At 46.6% G+C, this 22,744-nt stretch overlaps 1 protein-coding gene across 1 annotated transcript in view; it reads right to left on the reverse strand.

Annotated features, from left to right (window-relative positions):
* Positions 1 to 14,689, reverse strand: part of DNAJC3 (DnaJ heat shock protein family (Hsp40) member C3) — a 96,796-nt gene extending 82,107 nt beyond the window's left edge. The window contains exons 1-4 of the mRNA XM_075336750.1: positions 14,510 to 14,689; positions 9,196 to 9,306; positions 7,893 to 8,017; positions 5,240 to 5,314 (exon numbers count right to left, since the gene is read on the reverse strand). Coding sequence (XP_075192865.1) covers positions 5,240 to 5,314; positions 7,893 to 8,017; positions 9,196 to 9,306; positions 14,510 to 14,591 — 393 coding nt within the window. The 5' untranslated portion in view covers positions 14,592 to 14,689. The remainder of the gene's footprint in view (positions 1 to 5,239; positions 5,315 to 7,892; positions 8,018 to 9,195; positions 9,307 to 14,509) is intronic.
* Positions 14,690 to 22,744: the final 8,055 nt, after the last annotated feature.

Genomic DNA, 22,744 nt, shown 5'->3' on the forward strand with positions numbered 1-22,744 from the left:
ATAGTTCTGTTTTCCCCTCTCCGTATTAAACAAGAATACAAATGACATGATCCAAAAGAATAAGATTTGAGCTAACATCTAGTTTCCTAGACTAGTAGCTGGACATGTTGCACTTCATCGCTTTGGCTCACAACCTTCTTGAAGCTTACAATCTATGTAATTTGGCGCTCGATAGTTGCCAACGAAATTCTCGCAAACATCCTTGAATGAATTCCAAGCAATTTTCTCAGGCCCCACCACCAGTTTAAAGTGCTTGCCATTCATGAGTGGTCGGATTTGTGGACCAACAAAAATGCCTTCCTTACTCTTGGCATCGGTTATTCTTGGAAACACTTGTCTGAAATAAAATGCTTCTGCTTCCTTGTTCATTACTGTCACAAAACTTCATCAGCCCAAGTTTTATGTGACGTGGAGGTAGAAATATCATTGCTGGGTCCACAAGTGCTTTATATGCGACATTTTTCTGCCTAGGAATCCAGGTTATGGATTGGCCACTTCGTTTTAGTGTAATGTGACTAGTTAACCCAGGGCTGTGGAGTCGGAGTCGTGGAGTCGGAGCTCATTTTGGTGGAGTCGGAGTCAGTATAAAATGCACCGACTCCGACTCCTAAAATATATAATAAATTGGGGACAGTAGTGCAATGCAGAATGTGCTGAATATTTTACTAAATAATATTTAGTATAATGCTTAAATTTAAGTGAAAAATGTATTGTAGTACAATGTGAACATCAGACATTTAATTATTTTTATGATACAATAATCAAGATATTTGGATAGAACATAAAATATATTTATTGGATACAACTTTAGAACACAAAAAACATAAATTGTAAATATGTAATACAGTATGTAATTATATATATATATATATATATATATATATATATATATATACACATACACACAATCTACTGTATATTACATAGTGTATTACATATTTACAATTTATTAGTTTTTTGTGTTCTAAAGTTGTGTCCAATAAATATATTTTATGTTCTATCCAAATATCTTGATTATTGTATCATAAAAATGATTAAATGTCTGATGTTCACATACACATGTTCATGTACTACAATAAATTTTTCACCTAACTATAAGCAATATATGTAGGAGTCGGAGTCGGAGCCTGAGTCGGTGCAAGAGAAATTGAGGAGTCGGAGTCGAAGGTTTGGCTTACCGACTCCACAGCCCTAACACGGCTGCCCCATTCGCAAATGAAACAGCAGTACATGCTATACCCAAGCAGCAGGCCACTACTTGTATATCTCCACCGATGTTGTAGATGCTGTACTCGATGTATTTCAACAACAGTTCCATGTTCTCGTACGTTTCTTTCATGTGTGCAGCATAGCTATCAGGTATTTAAGGATGAACATTACCAATGTGCTACAAAACAGTCTTGAGGCTTAACATCGATGAGTCAATATAGAGACTCCACTGTTTTGGCTCATGCTCCCAAACCACAGCTGCAAACAAGCCATCAATGTCGGTGCTGAAGCACAGGTTCTAAACTTCAATGAAATACGAGGAATTTATGCCTGGTTGCCTATAAATTACATAATAGCACATATATTGTGGACAATAAATGGACAGCCTGGAAATATGGAAAAAGAAAACCCTCAAAACAAAGATTTCAGAAAAAGGTATGCGACAGGAAAATTACAAGGCGATTTTTCTGATTAACAGCTCAAATTACACAAGATACACCCAAAAGTGTTCAGGAACCAAAATCTTCGTTATCCAACGTAATAGGCCCTGTACGGTGTCCATTTAATGGGAAACCTTATTATAGAGGTATTAAATAGTATTTCGGTGACGTCAAGGTTGCTTCTTTTGTCCATAGAAACATGTGCTTTTGGCAATTAATTAGACCAGGGGTGGCCAATTAATTTTCCCAAGGGGCCACATTAAAGATAGTGACTGGCGTGAAGGGCCGAACCAATTGGCTGAAATTAATTCTACTCAATATTAATATTAACACATCACCTCCTTGGTGAGGCGGTGATGTAAGGTGGTACTGATGTTACTCACCCCTGGGTTACTGTATATTTAATTGTTTAATAATTCCAATGTTTCCTATCTTCAATAGTCTACACCCATGTGCTTCCTTCCTAGTTTGAAAAATATTTAACTTGTTCACCACCCGGCAATTTCCTGCTTTCATTTTTTCCTCCCCTTCTTCCAAGAGCCATAAACTTTTTTATTTTACAGGTCAATATAGAATATGAGAATATGAGAGCCGTTTTATTTTTTTTTTGCAGGACAAGTTGTACTTTTGAAATAACACCATTAATTTTACCATATAGTGTACTGGAAAACGGGGGGGGGGGGGGGGAATCCCAGTGTGGTGAAATTGCAAAAAAAAAAAAAAAAAAAAAGTGCAATTCCACAATTATATTTTGGGGTTTTAATTTACCAGGTGAAAACGAATATGCAGATACCAATCATGTATGGGTTGTTTTTTATAGTGAAGGAAAAAAAAATTCACAAGTTTGTAAATTAAAAAAATAATTAGCTTTTGGCACCATTTTCCAAGAACCATAACATTTTTATTTTTCGGGCTAAGTGATGGCTTGTTTTTTTGCGCCCTGAGCTAACGTTTTTTACTGGTACCTTTTTGGGTAAAGTATCCGTTTTGATCGCCTGTTATTGCAATGTTTCGGCAGACAAAAAAAAACTAAAAACAACAACACGCAAAATTTGGGTGGGGTTTCAATTTTTTTTTTTCACTACACTGTTTTACTCATTGGATTATTTTATATTTTGATATATTGGACATTTCGGAAAGCAGCGATATCAAACATGTCGGCTGATCAAAACAGAAAAGTGCAGGGAAAGATGCAGGGACACAACCTATGTCGTAGCTGTATGCGATAGCTTTACCCTCTTCATGACCTAGGTTTATTGAATTGAGCAATGTCAACTAAAGCTACAATAGTCAATAATTGACAATCCTACGAGGGCTGCCAACACGTTTTCTACAGGCTGACTACAAGGCTATATTGCATCATAATTGACAGAAAGAATATAGAAAATGCTTTCTGAATTAGTTATGTCAAACATCTTCAGTAATGATAACAGGAGTCATTTGTGGAGAGAAGTGTCAAATCAAGTACTTCTATTTTAAAAGATTCCTTTACATTAACATTTCCAGAAAACAAAAGGATTTTAACACTGTGACCCAGTGTAACTAGTAGAGTAGGTTTGGTGAACTGAAGCAGGGGAGGGAGCTTTTGGCCCACAGGCCATTTATGGCCTGAGATGTCCTTTTCTCCGACTCAAAGACAAATTCTGTGGACTTAAGTGCTCGGGCTGGAGTGCCACATTTCACCAGTCCTTTAATTACGCTCCTTACACGCACTACTATTCCGCATGCAATGAATGATTATGTCCTGTTATTAGCCAGTGCCAGCGTCCGTATGTACGTGGTGGGCAGAGGCAGTGCGCTCCGAGCATCAACCTCGACGATGAAGACAGCAATGGCAATCCTCATATCTTCTGTGATGTATATGCCACAGCTCCAATGTATTGTATAGGCCACAACCCCAGCATCTCATATGATGTATATACTTCCATCACGGTGTCTTCTATGTGATGTATACATTTGTGCCCCAGAATCTCATATGATGTCTATACACCACTCACAGTGTATCCTATTTGAGATATATACAGCAGTCTGGGGATCTCCAAGTAATGTATATGCTGCAGCCCCAGTGTATCCTATCTGATGTATGTACAGCAATCTCAGTCTCTCCTATGTAATGTATATGCTCCAGCCCCAGCATCTACTAAATGATGTATATACCGTAGCCCCAGTTACTCCTATGTAATTCATGTACAGGAGTCTCAATGTCTCCTATGTGATGTATATGCTCAAGCCCCAGTGTCTACAGTACGATGTATTTGCTGTAGGCCCAGTGTATCCTATTTTATGCATATACAACAGTCTTAGTGTCTCCTTTGTGATGTTTACTGCAGACCAACTACTGCTTAAGTTCTATAAATGTTACGTGAGCAGTGATGAATTTCCCACTGTGAGGAGACAGTGTAATATACATCAGTGTTCAGAACTTACTGCTATCAGTTCTTTTCAAAATTTATTGCAAAGAGTTGACTGTGCTCCAGACAGTAGCAAATCTAGAAATGCAGTTGTGCGTAATATCATATCATCACTACCACCTAATATTACACCTCGCACCAAACAGAAGCAGCTCCAGAATCAAATTAGGGCTGAGTTAATTAGATGTTCGACCAAATATAGCAGAATAAATTTCAAGTTGATAATTTTGTATGGCCCGCGACTGATGTTCTAAATATCCAAATGGACCCTGGCGAAAGAAAGGGTCCCCAGCTCAGAATGACTGCTATTACCAAGCACAGGCGTCCAGTGAACCCTAAGTGTAGCCAAACATTTACCATATGTTCTCACCTACTTGTTTTCCCATCTGTCTCCACGCTCTTCTTTGATTGACAGCTCTGACTTTGCAAACAAAGATGGAAAACAATTAGGTGGAAGGTGCACCTAAGTGATTGGCCTTGCCAAGGATGCATCGATCACTTGTACTTGGTTTGAATAGTCATTGTGTGCTGACAGAGTCCCTTTAACTACTTCTGGACCGTTCATAGACTATACTGTCTGGGCTGTCCACATTGTATTGCAGTCGAGACACAGCCGGACACCCTAAAGAAGGCAGAGAGGGTCTTTTACCATCTCTGCCTTCTCTTTCGTTGTGTACAAAGCGCTCGACAAATGATGTATACACAGAATATGAAGCTCTGACATTGCTACCTGCTTCAGAGCCAGTGATCGCTCTATGTAGAGAGTGAGCAAGAGCTGTTTTGATTCATGAGACCAAGCCATAAAAATGAGCACCAAATACAAAAGGCTCTATATCTCTGGAACCGTATAGCAAATATATAAAAAAAAAAAAAAAAAAAAAGGAAAATAAGAATACTTGGGTGAACAGCGGGCATAAAATAAAAAACAAAAACGTGTGACTTTTTACCAGGTGACAGGACCTCTAACAGGATTGTATAGAATTTGAAAAACATGGCTGCTGTTTTCCCCCAAATATTGCCACCACCGACCATGGTTTGGGCCTAGTATTGCTGCAAGGCTCCACTGAAGGGAACTGCAATATGGCACACATCTCATGGCTCTGTTTGGAATAAAGCAGCAATGTTTGTTTTCAATCCTGGTCAACCCTGATAAATTTCTGTATGTAGCAATAAACCTACCACTTTTTTAAAGTCTTCTTCTGCTTCATCCAATTTGCCTTGTTTCAACAGCAATTGTCCTCTCTGTAATCTTGCCTAGAAAAACAAAATATACATAAATACTACATCACTTTCTTGGTCATTTCTTATTTTTAATTTACAAATACCAAGTAATCCTAATATAAATGACAACCAGAACTGGATAAGTAAATGTCCATATCATTTACTGTAGTGGTGCACTATGCACATTAGTTACGTTGGCTCTGCGTGCACAATCTGCCAGCACCCACATCTCCTTTCGGTCACATCCACCATTGCATGAAAACTGCTGAGTTCTGTTTGATATATTTTAGTTAAAGGTTTAAGCCTTCTGAAGCGGTGATTCGAGACAGGAGAATACTTAGGAGGAGGTTATGTTTTGTGCCCTTAAGGCTATGTGCGCACTAGAAATGTGAATTTTCTCAAGAAAATTTCTTGAGAAACTTCTGGGAGTGGAAAATTTCCGCACCTGCGGAAAAATCCGCGGCAAAAACGCATGCGGATTTGCCGCGGATTTACCGCAGGTTTGTCCCTGCAATAAATAATAAAGATAATCGATAGACAGATAATGGATAGAGGGAAAGATGGATAGATGAATAGATAGATAGATAGAGGGATAGATGGATAGATGAATAGATGAATAGATAGATAGATAGAGGGATAGATGGATAGATAGATAGATAGATAGAGGGATAGATGGATAGATAGATAGAGGGATAGATAGATAGATAGATAGATAGATAGATAGATAGATAGATAGATAGATAGATGAGAAAAACCTATATAATGTCCCCCACCTCCCTGCATTTTCTAAGCTGGCACCCTTTAGTGACTTTCATGTGGCACTAAAGGGTGCTTAGCCTTGTATTTAGCCATAAAATAAATAAATAATTAAAAAAAAAACGACGTGAGGTCCCCCCATATTTTGTAGCCAGCTAGGGTAAAGCAGACGGCTGCAGCCTGCAGACCACAGCTGGCAGCTTCACCTTGGCTGATAATCCAAAACAGTGGGCACCCCAAGCTGTTATTTTAAATTATATAAATAATTTAAAACAAAAAACGTGCGGTCCCCCCCATATTGGATCACCAGCCAAGGTAAAGCGGACAGCTGGGGTCTGATATTCTCAGACTAGGGAGGTCCACTGTTATTGGACACTCCCCAGCCTAAAAATAGCAGGCCGCAGCCGCCCCAGAAGTGGCGCATCCATTAGACGTGCCAATCCTGGCGCTTTGCCCCAGCTCATCCCGCGCCCTGGTGCGTTGGCAAACGGGGTAATATATGGGGTTGATGCCAGATGTGTAATGTCACCTGGCATCAAGCCCTGGTGTTGGTGAGGTCAGGCGTCTATCAGATACCCGACATCACCAACCCAGTCAGTAGTAATTAAAAAATAGACAACAAAAAAAGTTTTATTTGAAAAAACACTCCCCACATAGCCTCTTTAACCAATTTATTGAAAAGAACAATCAATCCACGTCCGGCGTAATCCAATAGGGGGGGGGGGTCCCACGGCGATCCATACCATAGTCACTGTCCCAGTCAATGAAGAACAGAATGTTCCCCATTGGCTGGGAGAGCTGTGCAGTGACCTGAGCTAACATCAATAGGTCAGCCCAGGTCACTGCAGGGGATGCCGAGCGCTGCCATCAGGAGCATAGATGAGATCATTACCTTCTGTGATCATCTCCTGTACTGCTGACGTCAGCGCTGTCACTGACTGCGTTGTCAGAAGTATCGCGAGAGCCCGTGACGTCACCGCTAGTGACAGTCTCGGGCCGCTCGTGAGACGGGCATAGACAGCGCTGACGTCAGGAGGCAGGAGATCGTCACAGCAGGTAATGATCTCACCTCCTGACAGCAGCGATCGTCATCCCCGCGGCTCCCAGCACTGCAGGATGTCAGTGTCTGCCTGCGCTGCCGCGTGACAGGCTGCTGACACTGCGGGCAGACACTGACACCCTGCAGTGCAGTGTCAGTGTCTGCCTGTGTCAGTGTCTGCCTGCGCTGCAGCGTGACAGGCTGCTGACACTGCGGGCAGACACTGACACCCTGCAGTGCAGTATCAGTGTCTGCCTGTGTCAGTGTCTGCCTGCGCTGCCGCGTGACAGGCTGCTGACACTGCGGGCAGACACTGACACCCTGCAGTGCAGGCAGCCGCGAGGCCGGAGCAGGACACAGACTGGCACCTGGAGGTCGCACGGAAGTGCTTCTGTGCGGCGTCCAGGGAGTGTGACGTCTGCTCCGCCTCCTCTTCCTGGCATAATGACATCGCTTCCTGCAAAACCGCAGGCAGCGATGATCATTCCCGCAGGTAATTCGCGGCTATTCCGGGGGTATACCGCACATCATTGCTACCTGCGGAATACCCCCGGAATACCCCCGGTACCTGCGGAAATTAATGGACATGCACATTTTCTCAAGAAAGTTTCTCGAGAAAATTTTCTCAAGAAATTTTCTTGAGAAAAATCCGCACAGTGCGCACAGCTATTTTTTTTTCTCATTGAATTTCATGGGAAATGTCTGCACAAAGATTGCAGACATTTCTCAAGAAATTTCCGGGGCAAATCCGCGGGTAAATCCGCAGGTAAAAAGCTCTAGTGCGCACATAGCCTAAGCTTCAGTGGCAGTACGTACTGATGTAAAGTCTGGTTTCAGCTCAATCACTCGGCTTAAATCAGGAATGGCGGCTTTAGATTTGCCCATGGCCAGGTACGCAGTTGCTCTTCTGTAGTATGCTAGGTAGTTATCAGGATCACCATCTGAAAAGAAAAAAAAAACACAGACATTGAGCTGAAGTCAAGCAATACATAGAAATTATTATAACCAATAGTTTAGACAGAGATCATGTGTGATGTGTGAAGACGAATACCATGTTTTTCCAAAAAAAACAAAACCCTCCCCCAAAAATAAGCCCTAGCAAGAATTTTCAGCATTTTCGGCGTCAGGCTTAAATATAAGCTCAACCCCGGAAATAAGCTCTAGTCGCGGTTTAATAATGAAGTGTTCGTGCAGCTGAAAAAAATGAAAGAATACTGCAGGACACTTCATTATAGAACGCAGATACCCTCAAAAGAGAGAAGACCCCGCAATCATACCAGACACCGAATGGGAGGACCTGCAGTGGAGCGAACACCCACACATATCAGATCACACACTCACCACATCGGGCGATACCGATTACTTCTGGACGGCAGAGAACCCTGGGACACAGTGCGTGGAACGCATAGAAGCGTTCCTCTACCAAGTCCTCCATGCGTTCTACCACAGGTCCTTGCACACCAATGCACTGCGTCTCATCTTGCTCTGTTGTCCGGAAGCAATCCGTATCGCCCGGATGTGGTGAGTCAGTGTGTGTGTACATGAGTATGAGTGCGATCTGATGTATGCGAGTGTGTCAGCCAAAAGCAGGGGAGGAGCATGTGGAGCATACCTGCTGGGAGTGCCCGCTGAAGATCGCCGGAGGACCTGAGAGCCATGCAGACATTCACCGTCTGGTATGATTCTACTGGAAAGGCGGGGGGTGGGGGGGGGGGCGTCTGGAGGGGGGGGATAAACTTACCCCAACCAAGTTTCTTCAAGAATATAACATATCTAAAAATAAGCTATAGCGCCTTTTCAGGGCAAAAAACAAAGTATAAGACAGTGTCTTATTTTTGGGAAAACATGGTATATAAGGCTTCATTGTTAACAAGTAACAAGCCATCACCCAGGTCACATGCAGGAGAGAATACATACATCCCCACAATGGGCTGGGTACACCTTCTCTAGTGATACACCTTGTGCAAAGCCGTGTAATACTTATTGTAAGGAAGTGCCACAAAACCAAGTTCTCTGGCACAAGTTAAAAAGATTAAGTGGACAAGCCCTCTAATTTGTTTTCAGCGGTACGGATGGCCATCATTAGAGGTATTAGCTGTATCATTTGCTCCATACTCACCGATAGCTGAATGAAAATGGGATAAAGCATCGGCAAGTTGCCCAGCCGCTAACAACTTCTTCCCCATTTCAAGGTGTTTGTCAACATCTGCGTTTATGCCGCACTGCACACCTGTGTGATAGAACATTAGGACATTATGTGATGGATGTTAGCACATTGTGGGCATCGGTGCTGGAAATAATGGGGTCTGTTCTGATAGCTCGGAGACCATTATTACAGTCTATACTGGTCTAAAAGGAACTGGTCATGATGAAAGAGGTATCTGACCCACAGGGAGCATGTTATAGAGCAGCAGGAGATGAATATACATTTTTGTGGGAAAAATGTTGTTGAAACCTTTATTTAATTTACTGAAATACCTGTGTTTGTATGTATAGGAGTCCAGTGGGCGGTCCTACTAGTACTCGACAGTCCACCTTGTATGACTGTGCATGTAGATAGTGGCCAATCACTGAGTTGGACCGCCCACTGGACTCATATACAAATAAACACCAGGGATTTCAATGCATAAAATTCAAGCCATAGGTTTGTTGGGGGAAAAAAAAATAAATAAAATTCAGTATATCACTCTGTTCAGCCTCTTCTTCTCTATACCATGCTGTCCACAGATCGAATACCACACACAACATGACAGGGGCCCCTCACCAAAAAGCCACTTCTGCTCTCCATCTAGTAAACATGTCTCTGAGGGTATGCTTGGTGTACACCGGGAGCCTCCCTGGCCTATATGCTAATGCATTACATTCATTTAGATACAGCATATTTCAACCACTAGCGAAACATACGCTACATCTTCTTCACGGCCCATGTAACACTTCCCACCTCAAAGACAGGGCTGCACGTTACCGTATGACACTCATCTTGCAGCAAATTACAGCTTTCTTTCAAGTCTCTATTTCTTGTTAACATTTCATTCAGTTAAGCTGAAGATAACAAAAAGCGGTCATGTTTTTAGCAGGTTCTCATTAAAGAATCGGACACTGCACTTCTTACCAGTCTGAACGCACGCACGACGGTGTGGGGAAAACAAGATATGCTTTCTATAATTAACGAAACCTAACACCTACGTGGGCTTACCCAGAGAGGTCTCACTGCTAGGTAATAACTACCCTGGAAGATGTAACTGTGTAAACACCTCAGGAGGAGCGCAATTACTGCAAGAGTCTGAACACAAACCAGACAGCAACAACTGAAGGGACACAGAAGTTCATAAGCTGCTCACTTCAGTACTTGTGAGCTCCTTCACAAGTGCAACTACCTGCCATGATGGCAAGGTATAAAGAGTAGTGATGAGGGAGCACTACCAAGCTCAGGTGCTCAGTACTCGTAACAAGTAGTGATGAGGGAGCACTACCATGCTTGGATGCTCAGGATTCGTAACAAATAGTGATGAGGGAGTACTACCATGCTCGGGTACTCAGGACTCGTAACAAATAGTGATGAGGGAGCGATACCATGCTCTGGTGCTCAATACTCGTAACAAGTAGTGATGAGGGAGCACTACCATGCTTGGATACTCAGGACTCGTAACAAATAGTGATGAGGGAGCACTACCATGCTCTGGTGCTCAATACTCGTAACAAGTAGTGATGAGGGAGCACTACCAAGCTCAGGTGCTCAGTACTCGTAACAAGTAGTGATGAGGGAGTACTACCATGCTTGGATGCTCAGGATTCGTAACAAATAGTGATGAGGGAGTACTACCATGCTCGGGTACTCAGGACTCGTAACAAATAGTGATGAGGGAGCGATACCATGCTCTGGTGCTCAGTACTCGTAACAAATAGTGATGAGAGAGTAATACCATGCTCGGGTACTCAGGACTCGTAACAAATAGTGATGAGGGAGCGATACCATGCTCTGGTGCTCAATACTCGTAACAAGTAGTGATGAGGGAGCACTACCAAGCTCAGGTGCTCAATACTCGTAACAAGTAGTGATGAGGGAGCACTACCATGCTCGGGTGCTCAGTACTCGTAACAAGTAGTGATGAGGGAGTACTACCATGCTTGGATGCTCAGGACTCGTAACAAATAGTGATGAGGGAGCACTACCATGCTCGGGTACTCAGGACTCGTAACAAATAGTGATGAGGGAGCGATACCATGCTCTGGTGCTCAGTACTCGTAATAAGTAGTGATGAGGGAGTACTACCATGCTCTGGTGCTCAGGACTCGTAACAAATAGTGATGAGGGAGCACTACCATGCTCAGGTGCTCAGTACTCGTTAGAAGTAGTGATGAGGGAGCACTTCCATGCTCAGTACTCTTAACGAGTACTGGGACAGACACTCGACTCGTGTACAGAGTATGGTGGAAGTCAAAGGGAAACTCCAGCATTTTCTAGATGATCTTCAACCCAGAAGAGGGGGAGATTGTGTGAAGATGTTAAAGCAGGAGAAGTCTTCTCGATACATAAGTTACAATCTCTCCAACGACTCAGCCTGTACCAGAATTATGATAGTGAAAGCTTCCTGTAGAGTAATTTTGTAATATCCTCTCTTTGGTAACATCCATGGCTTAATATTCTCTGACATTCCATTTGAATAGTGATGTATTTTGACTTTCAGTAAGGAGGGTATATTGATATGAAGGTGGTCTCATGATATTATTGTATTTATTGCAAACTTATGTGACTATAGCCATATAATAATAACATATTTACATTTTCTTATGGATTTTATCCAACTACCCAAAAAATATTTTCTGTATAAATTATATGTTTCTCAATGATGGTTTTATATCTGTGATTGAACCAAGCGTCTACCAATATTGAGGACAAAATCTACAGTGCCTTGCGAAAGTATTCTGCCCCCTTGAATTTTTCAACCTTTTCCCACATTTCAGGCTTCAAACATAAAAGATAAAAAAATTTAATTTTATGGTGAAGAATCAACAAGTGGGACACAATTGTGAAGGTGAACGATATTTATTGCTTATTTTAAACTTTTATAAAAAATAAATAACTGAAAATTGGGGCGTGCAATATTATTCGGCCTCTTTAAGTTAATACTTTGTAGCGCCACCTTTCGCTGTGATTACAGCTGCAAGTCGCTTGGGTATGTCTCTATCAGTTTTGCACATCGAGAGACTGAAATTCTTGCCCATTCTTCCTTTGCAAACAGCTGGAGCTGAGTGAGGTTGGATGGAGAGCGTTTGTGAACAGCAGTTTTCAGCTCTTTCCACAGATTCTCGATTGGATTTAGGTCTGGAATTTGACTTGGCCATTCTAACACCTGGATACGTTTATTTGTGAACCATTCCATTGTAGATTTTGCTTCATGTTTTGGATCATTGTCTTGTTGAAAGACAAATCTGTCCCAGTCTCAGGTCCTTTGCAGACTCCAACAGGTTTTCTTCAAGAATGGTCCTGTATTTGGCTCCATCCATCTTCCCATCAATTTTAAGAATCTTCCCTGTACCTGCTGCAGAATAGCAGGCCCAAACCATGATGCTGCCACCACCATGTTTGACAGTGGGGATGGTGTGTTCAGGGTGATGAGATGTGTTGCTTTTACGCCACACATATCGTTTGGCATTGTGCCAAAAGTTCGATTTTGGTTTCATCTGACCAGAGCACCTTCTTCCACATGTTTGATGTGTCTCCCAGGTGGTTTGTGGCAAACTTTAAACAACACTTTATGGATATCTTTGAGAAATGGCTTTCTCCTCGCCACTCTTCCATAAAGGCCAGATTTGTGCAGTGTACGACTGATTGTTGTCCTATGGACAGACTCTCCCACCTCAGCTGTAGATCTCTGCGGTTCATGCAGAGTGATGATGGGCCTCTTGGCTGCATCTCTGATCAGTCTTCTCCTTGTTTGAAATGAAATTTTTGAGGGACAGCCGGGTCTTGGTAGATTTGCACTGGTATGATAATCCTTCCATTTCAATATGATCGCTTGCACAGTACTCCTTGGGATGTTTAAAGTTGTGGAAATCTTTTTGTAATCAAATCCGGCTGTAAACTTCTCCACAACAGTATCACGGACCTGCCTGTTGTGTTCCTTGGTCTTCATGATGCTATCTGCGCTTTATACAGAACACTGAGACTATCACAGAGCAGGTGCATTTATACGGAGACTTCATTACACACAGGGGATTATATTTATCATCATCAGTCATTTAGGACAACATTGGATCATTCAGAGATCCTCAATGAACTTCTGGAGTGAGTTTGCTGCACTGAAAGTAAAGGGGATGAATAATATTGCACGCCACAATTTTCAGTTTATTATTTCTTACAAAAGTTTAAAATAAGCAATAAATAACGTTCAACTTCACAATTGTGTTGATTCTTCACCATAAAATTTTATTTTTTTTATCTTTATGTTTGAAGCCTGAAATGTGGGAAAAGGTTGAAAAAGTCAAGGGGGTTGAATACTTTCGCAAGGCACTGTATTTGATTATTTATTTTGATTAACATCTGATATGTCCCATTTGACGTTTTGAACCCATCTGCCTATTTATTTGATTTATCTAGCCTAAATTAATCGATTATTAGAAATATAACTTGGAGCCCATCTCCTAGAAATATAATAGAATCATTGTTCATTTAAAAACATGGACGGATAATTAATTATGCAGATTACCCGTGAGGTTCACTTACAAATGAAAATGTTCACTATTTAATCTGTCTGGTCCCGGGGACAGACACCGCGCACGGCGGAGGCCCTGGCCCAGGGGACGGACACCGCGCACGGCGGAGGCCCTGGCCCAGGGGACGGACACCGCGCACGGCGGAGGCACTGGCCCCGGGGACGGACACCGCGCACGGCGGAGGCACTGGCCCCGGGGACGGACACCGCGCACGGCGGAGGCACTGGCCCCGGGGACGGACACCGCGCACGGCGGAGGCACTGGCCCCGGGGACGGACACCGCGCACGGCGGAGGCACTGGCCCCGGGGACGGACACCGCGCACGGCGGAGGCACTGGCCCCGGGGACGGACACCGCGCACGGCGGAGGCACTGGCCCCGGGGACGGACACCGCGCACGGCGGAGGCACTGGCCCCGGGGACGGACACCGCGCACGGCGGAGGCACTGGCCCCGGGGACGGACACCGCGCACGGCGGAGGCACTGGACCCGGGGACGGACACCGCGCACGGCGGAGGCACTGGACCCGGGGACGGACACCGCGCACGGCGGAGGCACTGGCCCCGGGGACGGACACCGCGCACGGCGGAGGCACTGGCCCCTGTGTATGGACACTGTAATGTGGAGGGTCCATCTGGAGCACAGCCTGGCATGTCAGGGCTCTACCATACACAGCCTGTAGGCACTGCACGGCCCAGTGTGGACACAGCCTCTTACCTTCATACTGCAGATCAAACAGGACAAGCAGGAAAGGGAAGAAGGACAGCAGCTTGTGCGCGCAGGCGCTGGGAGCCACCATCTCTGCAATGTGTACGGACACCGCCTGTCCCCGGGACACTGACGGGGACCTGTCCTGCTCCACTTCAACTAGTTCCCAGTAAGTTGAGCCCTGGTCGTGGTGAGCTGCAATTGGACGGAGAGCCGGTAGCTCCGCCCCTCCTCCACAATTGGAGAACGTGGAGCGTTAGCCGCAGAGAAAGGAGGAGCCGAGTGCAGCGCCGTCCTCTCTCCGGCTTCCAGCACGTTGCTTTGCTGCCTGGAAACACGCCTGCTCCGGCTCACACTACTGACGTGTGCTGACGTCATGGCCGAGCGGCTCTGTGTGCTGCAGTATACTGGCGGCCCTCGGTGAGGCGCTGTGTGCCCGGTATACGGCTGTATTGTGAGCGGCCCTCGGTGAGGCGCTGTGTGCGCGGTATACGGTAGTATTGTGAGCGGCCCTCGGTGAGGCGCTGTGTGCCCGGTATACGGTAGTATTGTGTGCGGCCCTCGGTGAGGCGCTGTGTGCCCGGTATACGGTAGTATTGTGTGCGGCTGTGTGCCCGGTATACGGTAGTATTGTGAGCGACCCTCGGTGAGGCGCTGTGTGCCCGGTATACGGTAGTATTGTGAGCGGCCCTCGGTGAGGCGCTGTGTGCCCGGTATACGGTAGTATTGTGTGCGGCCCTCGGTGAGGCGCTGTGTGCCCGGTATACGGTAGTATTGTGAGCGGCCCTCGGTGAGGCGCTGTGTGCCCGGTATACGGTAGTATTGTGTGCGGCCCTCGGTGAGGCATTGTGTGCGGCCCTCGGTGAGGCGCTGTATGCCCGGTATACGGTAGTATTGTGTGCGGCCCTCGGTGAGGCGCTGTGTGCCCGGTATACGGTAGTATTGTGAGCGGCCCTCGGTGAGGCGCTGTGTGCCCGGTATACGGTAGTATTGTGTGCGGCCCTCGGTGAGGCGCTGTGTGCCCGGTATACGGTAGTATTGTGAGCGGCCCTCGGTGAGGCGCTGTGTGCCCGGTATACGGTAGTATTGTGTGCGGCCCTCGGTGAGGCATTGTGTGCGGCCCTCGGTGAGGCGCTGTATGCCCGGTATACGGTAGTATTGTGAGCGGCCCTCGGTGAGGCGCTGTATGCCCGGTATACGGTAGTATTGTGTGCGGCCCTCGGTGAGGCGCTGTGTGCCCGGTATACGGTAGTATTGTGAGCGACCCTCGGTGAGGCGCTGTATGCCCGGTATACTGTAGTATTGTGAGCGGCCCTCGGTGAGGCGCTGTGTGCCCGGTATACGGTAGTATTGTGTGCGGCCCTCGGTGAGGCGCTGTGTGCCCGGTATACGGTAGTATTGTGTGCGGCCCTCGGTGAGGCGCTGTATGCCCGGTATACGGTAGTATTGTGAGCGGCCCTCGGTGAGGCGCTGTGTGCCCGGTATACGGTAGTATTGTGAGCGGCCCTCGGTGAGGTGCTGTGTGCCCGGTATACGGTAGTATTGTGTGCGGCCCTCGGTGAGGCGCTGTGTGCCCGGTATACGGTAGTATTGTGAGCGGCCCTCGGTGAGGCGCTGTGTGCCCGGTGGGCTAGGTTCACACACTGCGTTTTTTTGACGCTGCGTTTTTTTTGCTCACTGCGTCTTTATGCGTTTGTTTATCAGTGAACAAAAAAAAAAAAGGTCTGATGTCATTTCCTTCTTCAATATGTTCTTCATTCTCCACTAGTGTATGCAGGAGAGCAGTCAGCTGCAGAACTACAAGGCTCAGCATCCTCCATCCAATAGTGTATGCAGGAGAGCAGACAGCAGCTGTCGAACTCCAAGGCTCAGCATCCTCCTTCCAGGACTGTATACAAGATTTTTGCCCCCCAAACAAAAAAAATGATGTGGGCTTCGCCATATTTTTGTATGCTAGGCGTGTACAGCAGGCAGGTACGGGCTGCCCCCAACCCCCAGCAGCCTATTTGTACCCGGCTGGGAACCAAAATATAGAGAAGCCCTTTTTTTTTTTTTTTAAATTATTTCATGAATTTCATGAAATAATTAAAAAAAAAAAAAGACGTGAGCTTCGCCTAATTTTTGTGTCCAGCCGGGTACAACTAGGCAGCTGGGGATTGGAATCCACAGTGCAGGGTGCCCATGCTTTCTGGGCACCCCCGCTGCGAATTGCAGTCTGCAGCCACCCCAGAAAATGGCGCTTTCATAGAAGCGCCATCTTCTGGCGCTGTATCCAACTCTTCCAGCTGCCCTGATGCCGGGTGGCTCACTGGGTAATAATGGGGTTAGGGCTAGCTGTATATTATCAGCTGGCCCTAAGCCCGAAATTCATGGTGTCACACCAATATTAGGCATGGCCACCATGAATTTCTAGTAAAGATAAAAAAAAACCACAACACACAGAAAAATATTTTTATTAGAAATAAAACGCAACACAATTAGTGACTCCATCTTTATTGAAAAAAAAAAGAACCCCCCTCCGCAGTAATCCTGGGTCAAGGGTTCCGCGCCGTCCAATCCGGATCCAATATCATCTGATCGGTTTGCTGGAAGGCAAAGTGATCAGATGATGTGTCAGATTCAAGTGCCTGAATCACATCACACAGCAGCTGATTGTATAAAAGCCGATTATATAATCAGCTGATGCATCAGAGCAAATAAAAAAAATACTTATGTGCATATTACCGGCAGCTCCTGGAGCGAGTCTGATCTCGTCCGATCGCTGCAGGAGCTGCCGGTAATCAGGGATGAAGTCTCCTGACTCATCCGCTGATAGGTTAAACCGGCCGGCCGCTGGCGTCACCCCGAGACTTACGATCACCTGATGCGTCAGGTGACTGCATCAGGTGATCTATTGCCAGGTCCTGCATCCTGCAGGCATACGTACCAGGGGAGACTGCACACACCCGGAGCGGCGGTACTGGGAGGAGGAACTGGGAGCGGGCATGGCTCCAGGACCCTGCAGACAGGTGAGTATGACATTTTTTTTTCTACTGTTCACTTTTGATTTCGCAGCCGCTTCCACCTCCTGCCCGTACATGACGCCGCACGGCAGCATACATGCACAGGATGGGAGGTGGAAGCGGCGGTGACGGTACCGGGAGGATTCACGCTTCTGTGTTTACTGACAGAAGGAATCCTGTTCCTGTACATGTCACTTTACTACCCACCTCCTCTTAGAAACGCACCAAAACGCAGCTATTTGCGTTTCTCATTGCGTCTTTCAACATCCCATTGCACTCAATGGATGAAAAGCGCAGTGAAAAACGCGGGAATAATTGACATGCTGCGTTTTTGTGGCACCACAAAAACGCAGCTGAAAAAAAACGCTGTGTGCAGACAGCAAAAATGAAAACTCATAGACTTTGCTGGGGAAGCAAAGTCATGCAGTTTTCTGAGCAAAAACGCACCCAAAAACTGCGCAAAAACGCCGCGAAAAACGCACTGTGTGAACTTACTCGTATACGGTAGTATGGTGAGCGGCCTTCGGTGAGGCGTGGTGTGCCCGGTATACGGCTGTATTGTAAGTGGCCCTCGGTGAGGCGCTGTGTGCCCGGTATACGGTAGTATTGTGAGCGGCCCTCGGTGAGGCGCTGTGTGCCCGGTATACAGTAGTATTGTGTGCGGCCCTCGGTGAGGCGCTGTGTGCCCGGTATACGGTAGTATGGTGAGCGGCCCTCGGTGAGGCGCTGTGTGCCCGGTATACGGTAGTATTGTGAGCGACCCTCGGTGAGGCGCTGTGTGCCCGGTATACGGTAGTATTGTGAGCGGCCCTCGTTGAGGCGCTGTGTGCCCGGCATATGGTAGTATTGTGAGCGACCCTCGGTGAGGCGTTGTGTGCCCGGTATATGGTAGTATTGTGAGCGACCCTCGGTGAGGCGCTGTGTGCCCGGTATACGGTAGTATTGTGTGCGGCCCTCGGTGAGGCATTGTGTGCGGCCCTCGGTGAGGCGCTGTATGCCCGGTATACGGTAGTATTGTGTGCGGCCCTCGGTGAGGCGCTGTGTGCCCGGTATACGGTAGTATTGTGAGCGGCCCTCGGTGAGGCGCTGTGTGCCCGGTATACGGTAGTATTGTGAGCGGCCCTCGGTGAGGCGCTGTGTGCCCGGTATACGGTAGTATTGTGAGCGACCCTCGGTGAGGCGCTGTGTGCCCGGTATACGGTAGTATTGTGAGCGGCCCCGATGTTTCCATTCACTGATGGTGACACCGCTCTGCTTGTGCCTTTTGTTATCTGCTCACCTCACCCCTATACTTTTTATAGATTTTTTTTTTTTTTTTTTTCCTAAAACTTTTTTGTTATTTTTAATACCTTAGCTTTTTAGTCACCTTTGTGGAATTGAACCTGCATTTTTTTTTTTATTGCTGTTTCTGTATATACGGTAGTTCAAATTGTGGTGTCCTTTAACCCCTTAACTGCCGATACATCTATTAACGGACTAGGGTGCTGAGAAAAAGTGAATAGCGCCCCCCAGCATCTGAAAATCACTAGGGTTTCAGCTACCGGGAGTAACTGTCTGAGATCATGGAGAACACGGTCCGGGAAAGTTTTCACGGTCCCCGATTATGTGATCATCACTATTCAATGAATAAAGGAAGGCAACCACGTTAAAAATCACTTTTCTCTCATGTGACATGATCGAATATGTCAGAGAAGAGAAAAAAGGTGTCCCAAGACCCCCGTCCTGTTCTCATTCTAAAATGGTGGGCACCAGATCTTCTTCTGGCACCCAGCAACATCAGGAGCCAATTTCATTGGTTCCTGACGTTTGCAGACTCAGTGTTTAAAGGTACCGTCACACTAAGCAACATCACTAGCAACATCGCTGCTGAGGCACGACTTGCTAGCGATGTTGCTGTGTGTGACATCCAGCAACAACCTGGCCCCTGCTGTGAGGTCGCTGGTTGTTGCTGAATGTCCTGGACCATTTTTTGGTTGTTGCTGTCCCGCTGTGAAGCAGACATCGCTGTGTGTGACAGCGACAGAGCAACAACTAAATGTGCAGAGAGCCGGCTTCTGCGGACACTGGTAACCAATGTAAATATCGGGTAACCAAGAAGCCCTTTCCTTGGTTACCCGATATTTACCTTCGTTACCAGCATCCGCCGCTCTCACGCTGTCAGTGCCAGCTCCCTCCACACATAGCCAGACTACACATCGGGTAATTAACCCGATGTGTACTGTGGCTAGGTGTGCAGGGAGCCAGCGCTAAGCGGTGTGTGCTGGTAACCAAGGTAAATATCGGGTTGGTTACCCGATATTTACCTTAGTTACCAAGCGCAGCATCGCTTCCATGCGTCACTGGGGGCTGGTTGCTGGTGAGATCTGCCTGTGTGACAGCTCACCAGCAACCCGTGTAGCGACGCTCCAGCGATCCCTGCCAGGTCAGGTTGCTGGCGGGATCGCTAGAGCGTCGCTTAGTGTGACGGTACCTTAAGCCCCCCTCCCCACCCGTGTCATTCCCCTAGTCATATTGATTTTTTTTGGCCCTGTGTGCACTAGGCGTTTTTACCCGCGGTTTTGCTGCGGAAATTTCTTGAGAAATGTTTGAAATCTTCCTGCAGACATTTCCCAGCAAAACCTATGGGAAAACAGATAGCTGTGCGCACACTGTGTTGTTTTTTTTCTCAAGAAAATTCTTTGTGAAGATTTTCTTGAGAAAATTTCTTGAGAAAATATGCATGTCACTTCTTTTCCGCAGGTACCTGCTGAATACTCCCGGTATTTCACTCCATTCACTGTAATGTAATCGTGAAATTCCAGGGGTATACCGCAGGTAGCAAATGATGTGCGGTATACCCTCGGTATAGCCGCAATTTACCTGCGGTAATGTTCATCGCTGCCTGCGGTTTTGCAGGAAGTGATGTCATTATGACCGAAAAGGATGCGGAGCAGAGTAAACACAGACGTCACACTCCCTGGACGCCGCACAGAAGCACTTCCGTGTGACCTCCAGGTGCCCGTGCAGTCTGTGCCCCGCTCCAGCCCCGCCGCTGCCAGCACAGCAGTGTCAGTGTCTGCCCGCAGTGTCAGCAGCTTGTCACCCTGCAGCGCAGGCAGACACTGACACACAGCAGTGTGTGCAGCCGCGGGGATGACGGGCGCTGCTGTCAGGAGGTGAGATGAGATCATTACCTGCTGTGACGATCTCCTGACGTCACTGCCGTCTATGCCCGAGACTGACACTGGTGGTGACGTCACGGGCTCTCGCGATACTGCTGAGAACGCGGCGGGCATAGAAGGCAGTGACAGCGCTGATGGCAGGACTGCAGGAGATCATCACAGCAGGTAATGATCTCCCCTAACCTCCTGAAGTCAGCGCTCGTCATCCCCTGCAGTGACCTGGGCTGACCTATTGATGTTAGCTCAGGTCACTGCATTACTCTCGTGGGACCCTCCCCCCTTATTGGATTACGCCGGTCCGGATTTGATTGTTCTTGTCCATAAATTGGTGAAAGAGGGAATGTGGGGAGTGTTTTTCAAATAAAACTTTTTGTTGTCTATTTTTTATTTCTTACTGACTGGGTTGGTGATGTCGGGTATCTTATAGACGCATGACATCACTAACCCCAGGGCTTGATGCCAGGTGACATTACACATCTGACATCAACCCCATATATTACCCCGTTTGCCACCGCACCAGGGCAACGGGATGAGTTGGGGCGAAGCGCCAGGATTGGCACGTCTAATGGATGCGCCACTTCTGGGGTGGCTGCAGCCTGCTATTTTTAGGCTGGGGAGTGTCCAATAACAGTGGACCTCCCTAGTCTGAGAATTTCAGACCCCAGCTGTCCGCTTTACCTTGGCTGGTGATCCAATTTGGGGGAGACCCCACGGTTTTTGTTTTAAATTATTTATTTAATGTAAAATAACAGCATGGGGTGCCCTCAGTTTTGGATTACCAGCCAAGGTGAAGCTGCCAGCTGTGGTCTGCAGGCTGCAGCCGTCTGCTTTACCCTAGCTGGCTACAAAAGATGGGGGGGACCTCACGTCATTTTTTTTTAATTATTTATTTTTTGGCTAAATACAAAGCTAGACACCCTTTAGTGCCACATGAAAGTCACTAAAGGGTACCAGCTTAGAATATGCAGGGAGGTGGGACATTATATAGATCTTTCTCATCTATCTATCTATTCATCTATCGATCTTTCCATCTATCGATTATCTATATTATCTATTGCAGTTCAGCATAAAAAAACCGCAGGGACCATCCTGCAGAAAAACCGCGGCAAAACCGCATGCGTTTTTCCCGCGGTTTTGGTGCGTTTTTTTATCGCAGGTGCGGTAATCTTCAATTCCCAGAAGTTTCTCAAGAAATTTTCTTGAGAAAAATCACTTTTCTAGTGCGCACATAGCCTTTATGTATAGAATTCTTTTTTTTCTTAATTTCTTTCTTTCTTAGGCTGGAAACACATTTATGCGAGTAAAATCGGTCCGAATTGGCTGAAAAAATCTCGGCTGATTTTAGTTCACGTTAGGTCAGAGTGCAATGCAACTGCACTGCGATCCTGAGATTTTTCTCATGATTGCAGTGCATGTGCAATGCGTGTGTGATCCTTTTTTTTTCCTCAGCAGCTGTCATCTGCCATTCAGCTCTGCTACATGGCCGCTGACAGCAGCCACAGACAGCCATGTAGCAGAGCTGAATGGCAGATGACAGCAGACACAGACAGCCGCACGATCAGAATGAACTCAGGTGGACTTCACCCGACTTCATTGTCATGCCGTGGCTCTGTCTGTGTCGCGTCCTGATTAGCGGTCACCCGTGAAGGACTCACCGGTGACCGCTAATCCCCTGAGTGACTGAATTGAGCAGCGCGATTAGCGCTGCTGTCACTCAGGTTACCCGCGGCCAGCTGGATCCTCCCCCCGTGATCGAAACTCACCTGTGACTTCATTGCTGTCACTCGGGCGACTTGCTGTCACTGTTGGAGGATCCAGCGGTGGCCACGAGTTACCTGACTGACAGCTGATCGCGCTTCTCACCTCAGTTGCTGCGTGGAGGTGACAGGAGCGACGGTGTTCTTCTGCAGCTCCTGTCACCTTCATGTAGCAGAGCTGGAAGCGATGCGGGACCTCCGTGGATTACGTCGGACATGGATGGGTTTTTGGGGACTTAATAAAGTGGTGAACGAGGGTCTTTGTTATTGTTTATTATTTCGAATAAAGAATTTTCTTTAATGTGTGTGTTTATTAACTTTAAT

Source organism: Anomaloglossus baeobatrachus, chromosome 2, assembly GCF_048569485.1.
Source record: "Anomaloglossus baeobatrachus isolate aAnoBae1 chromosome 2, aAnoBae1.hap1, whole genome shotgun sequence".
Taxonomy (NCBI): Eukaryota; Metazoa; Chordata; class Amphibia; order Anura; family Aromobatidae; genus Anomaloglossus; species Anomaloglossus baeobatrachus.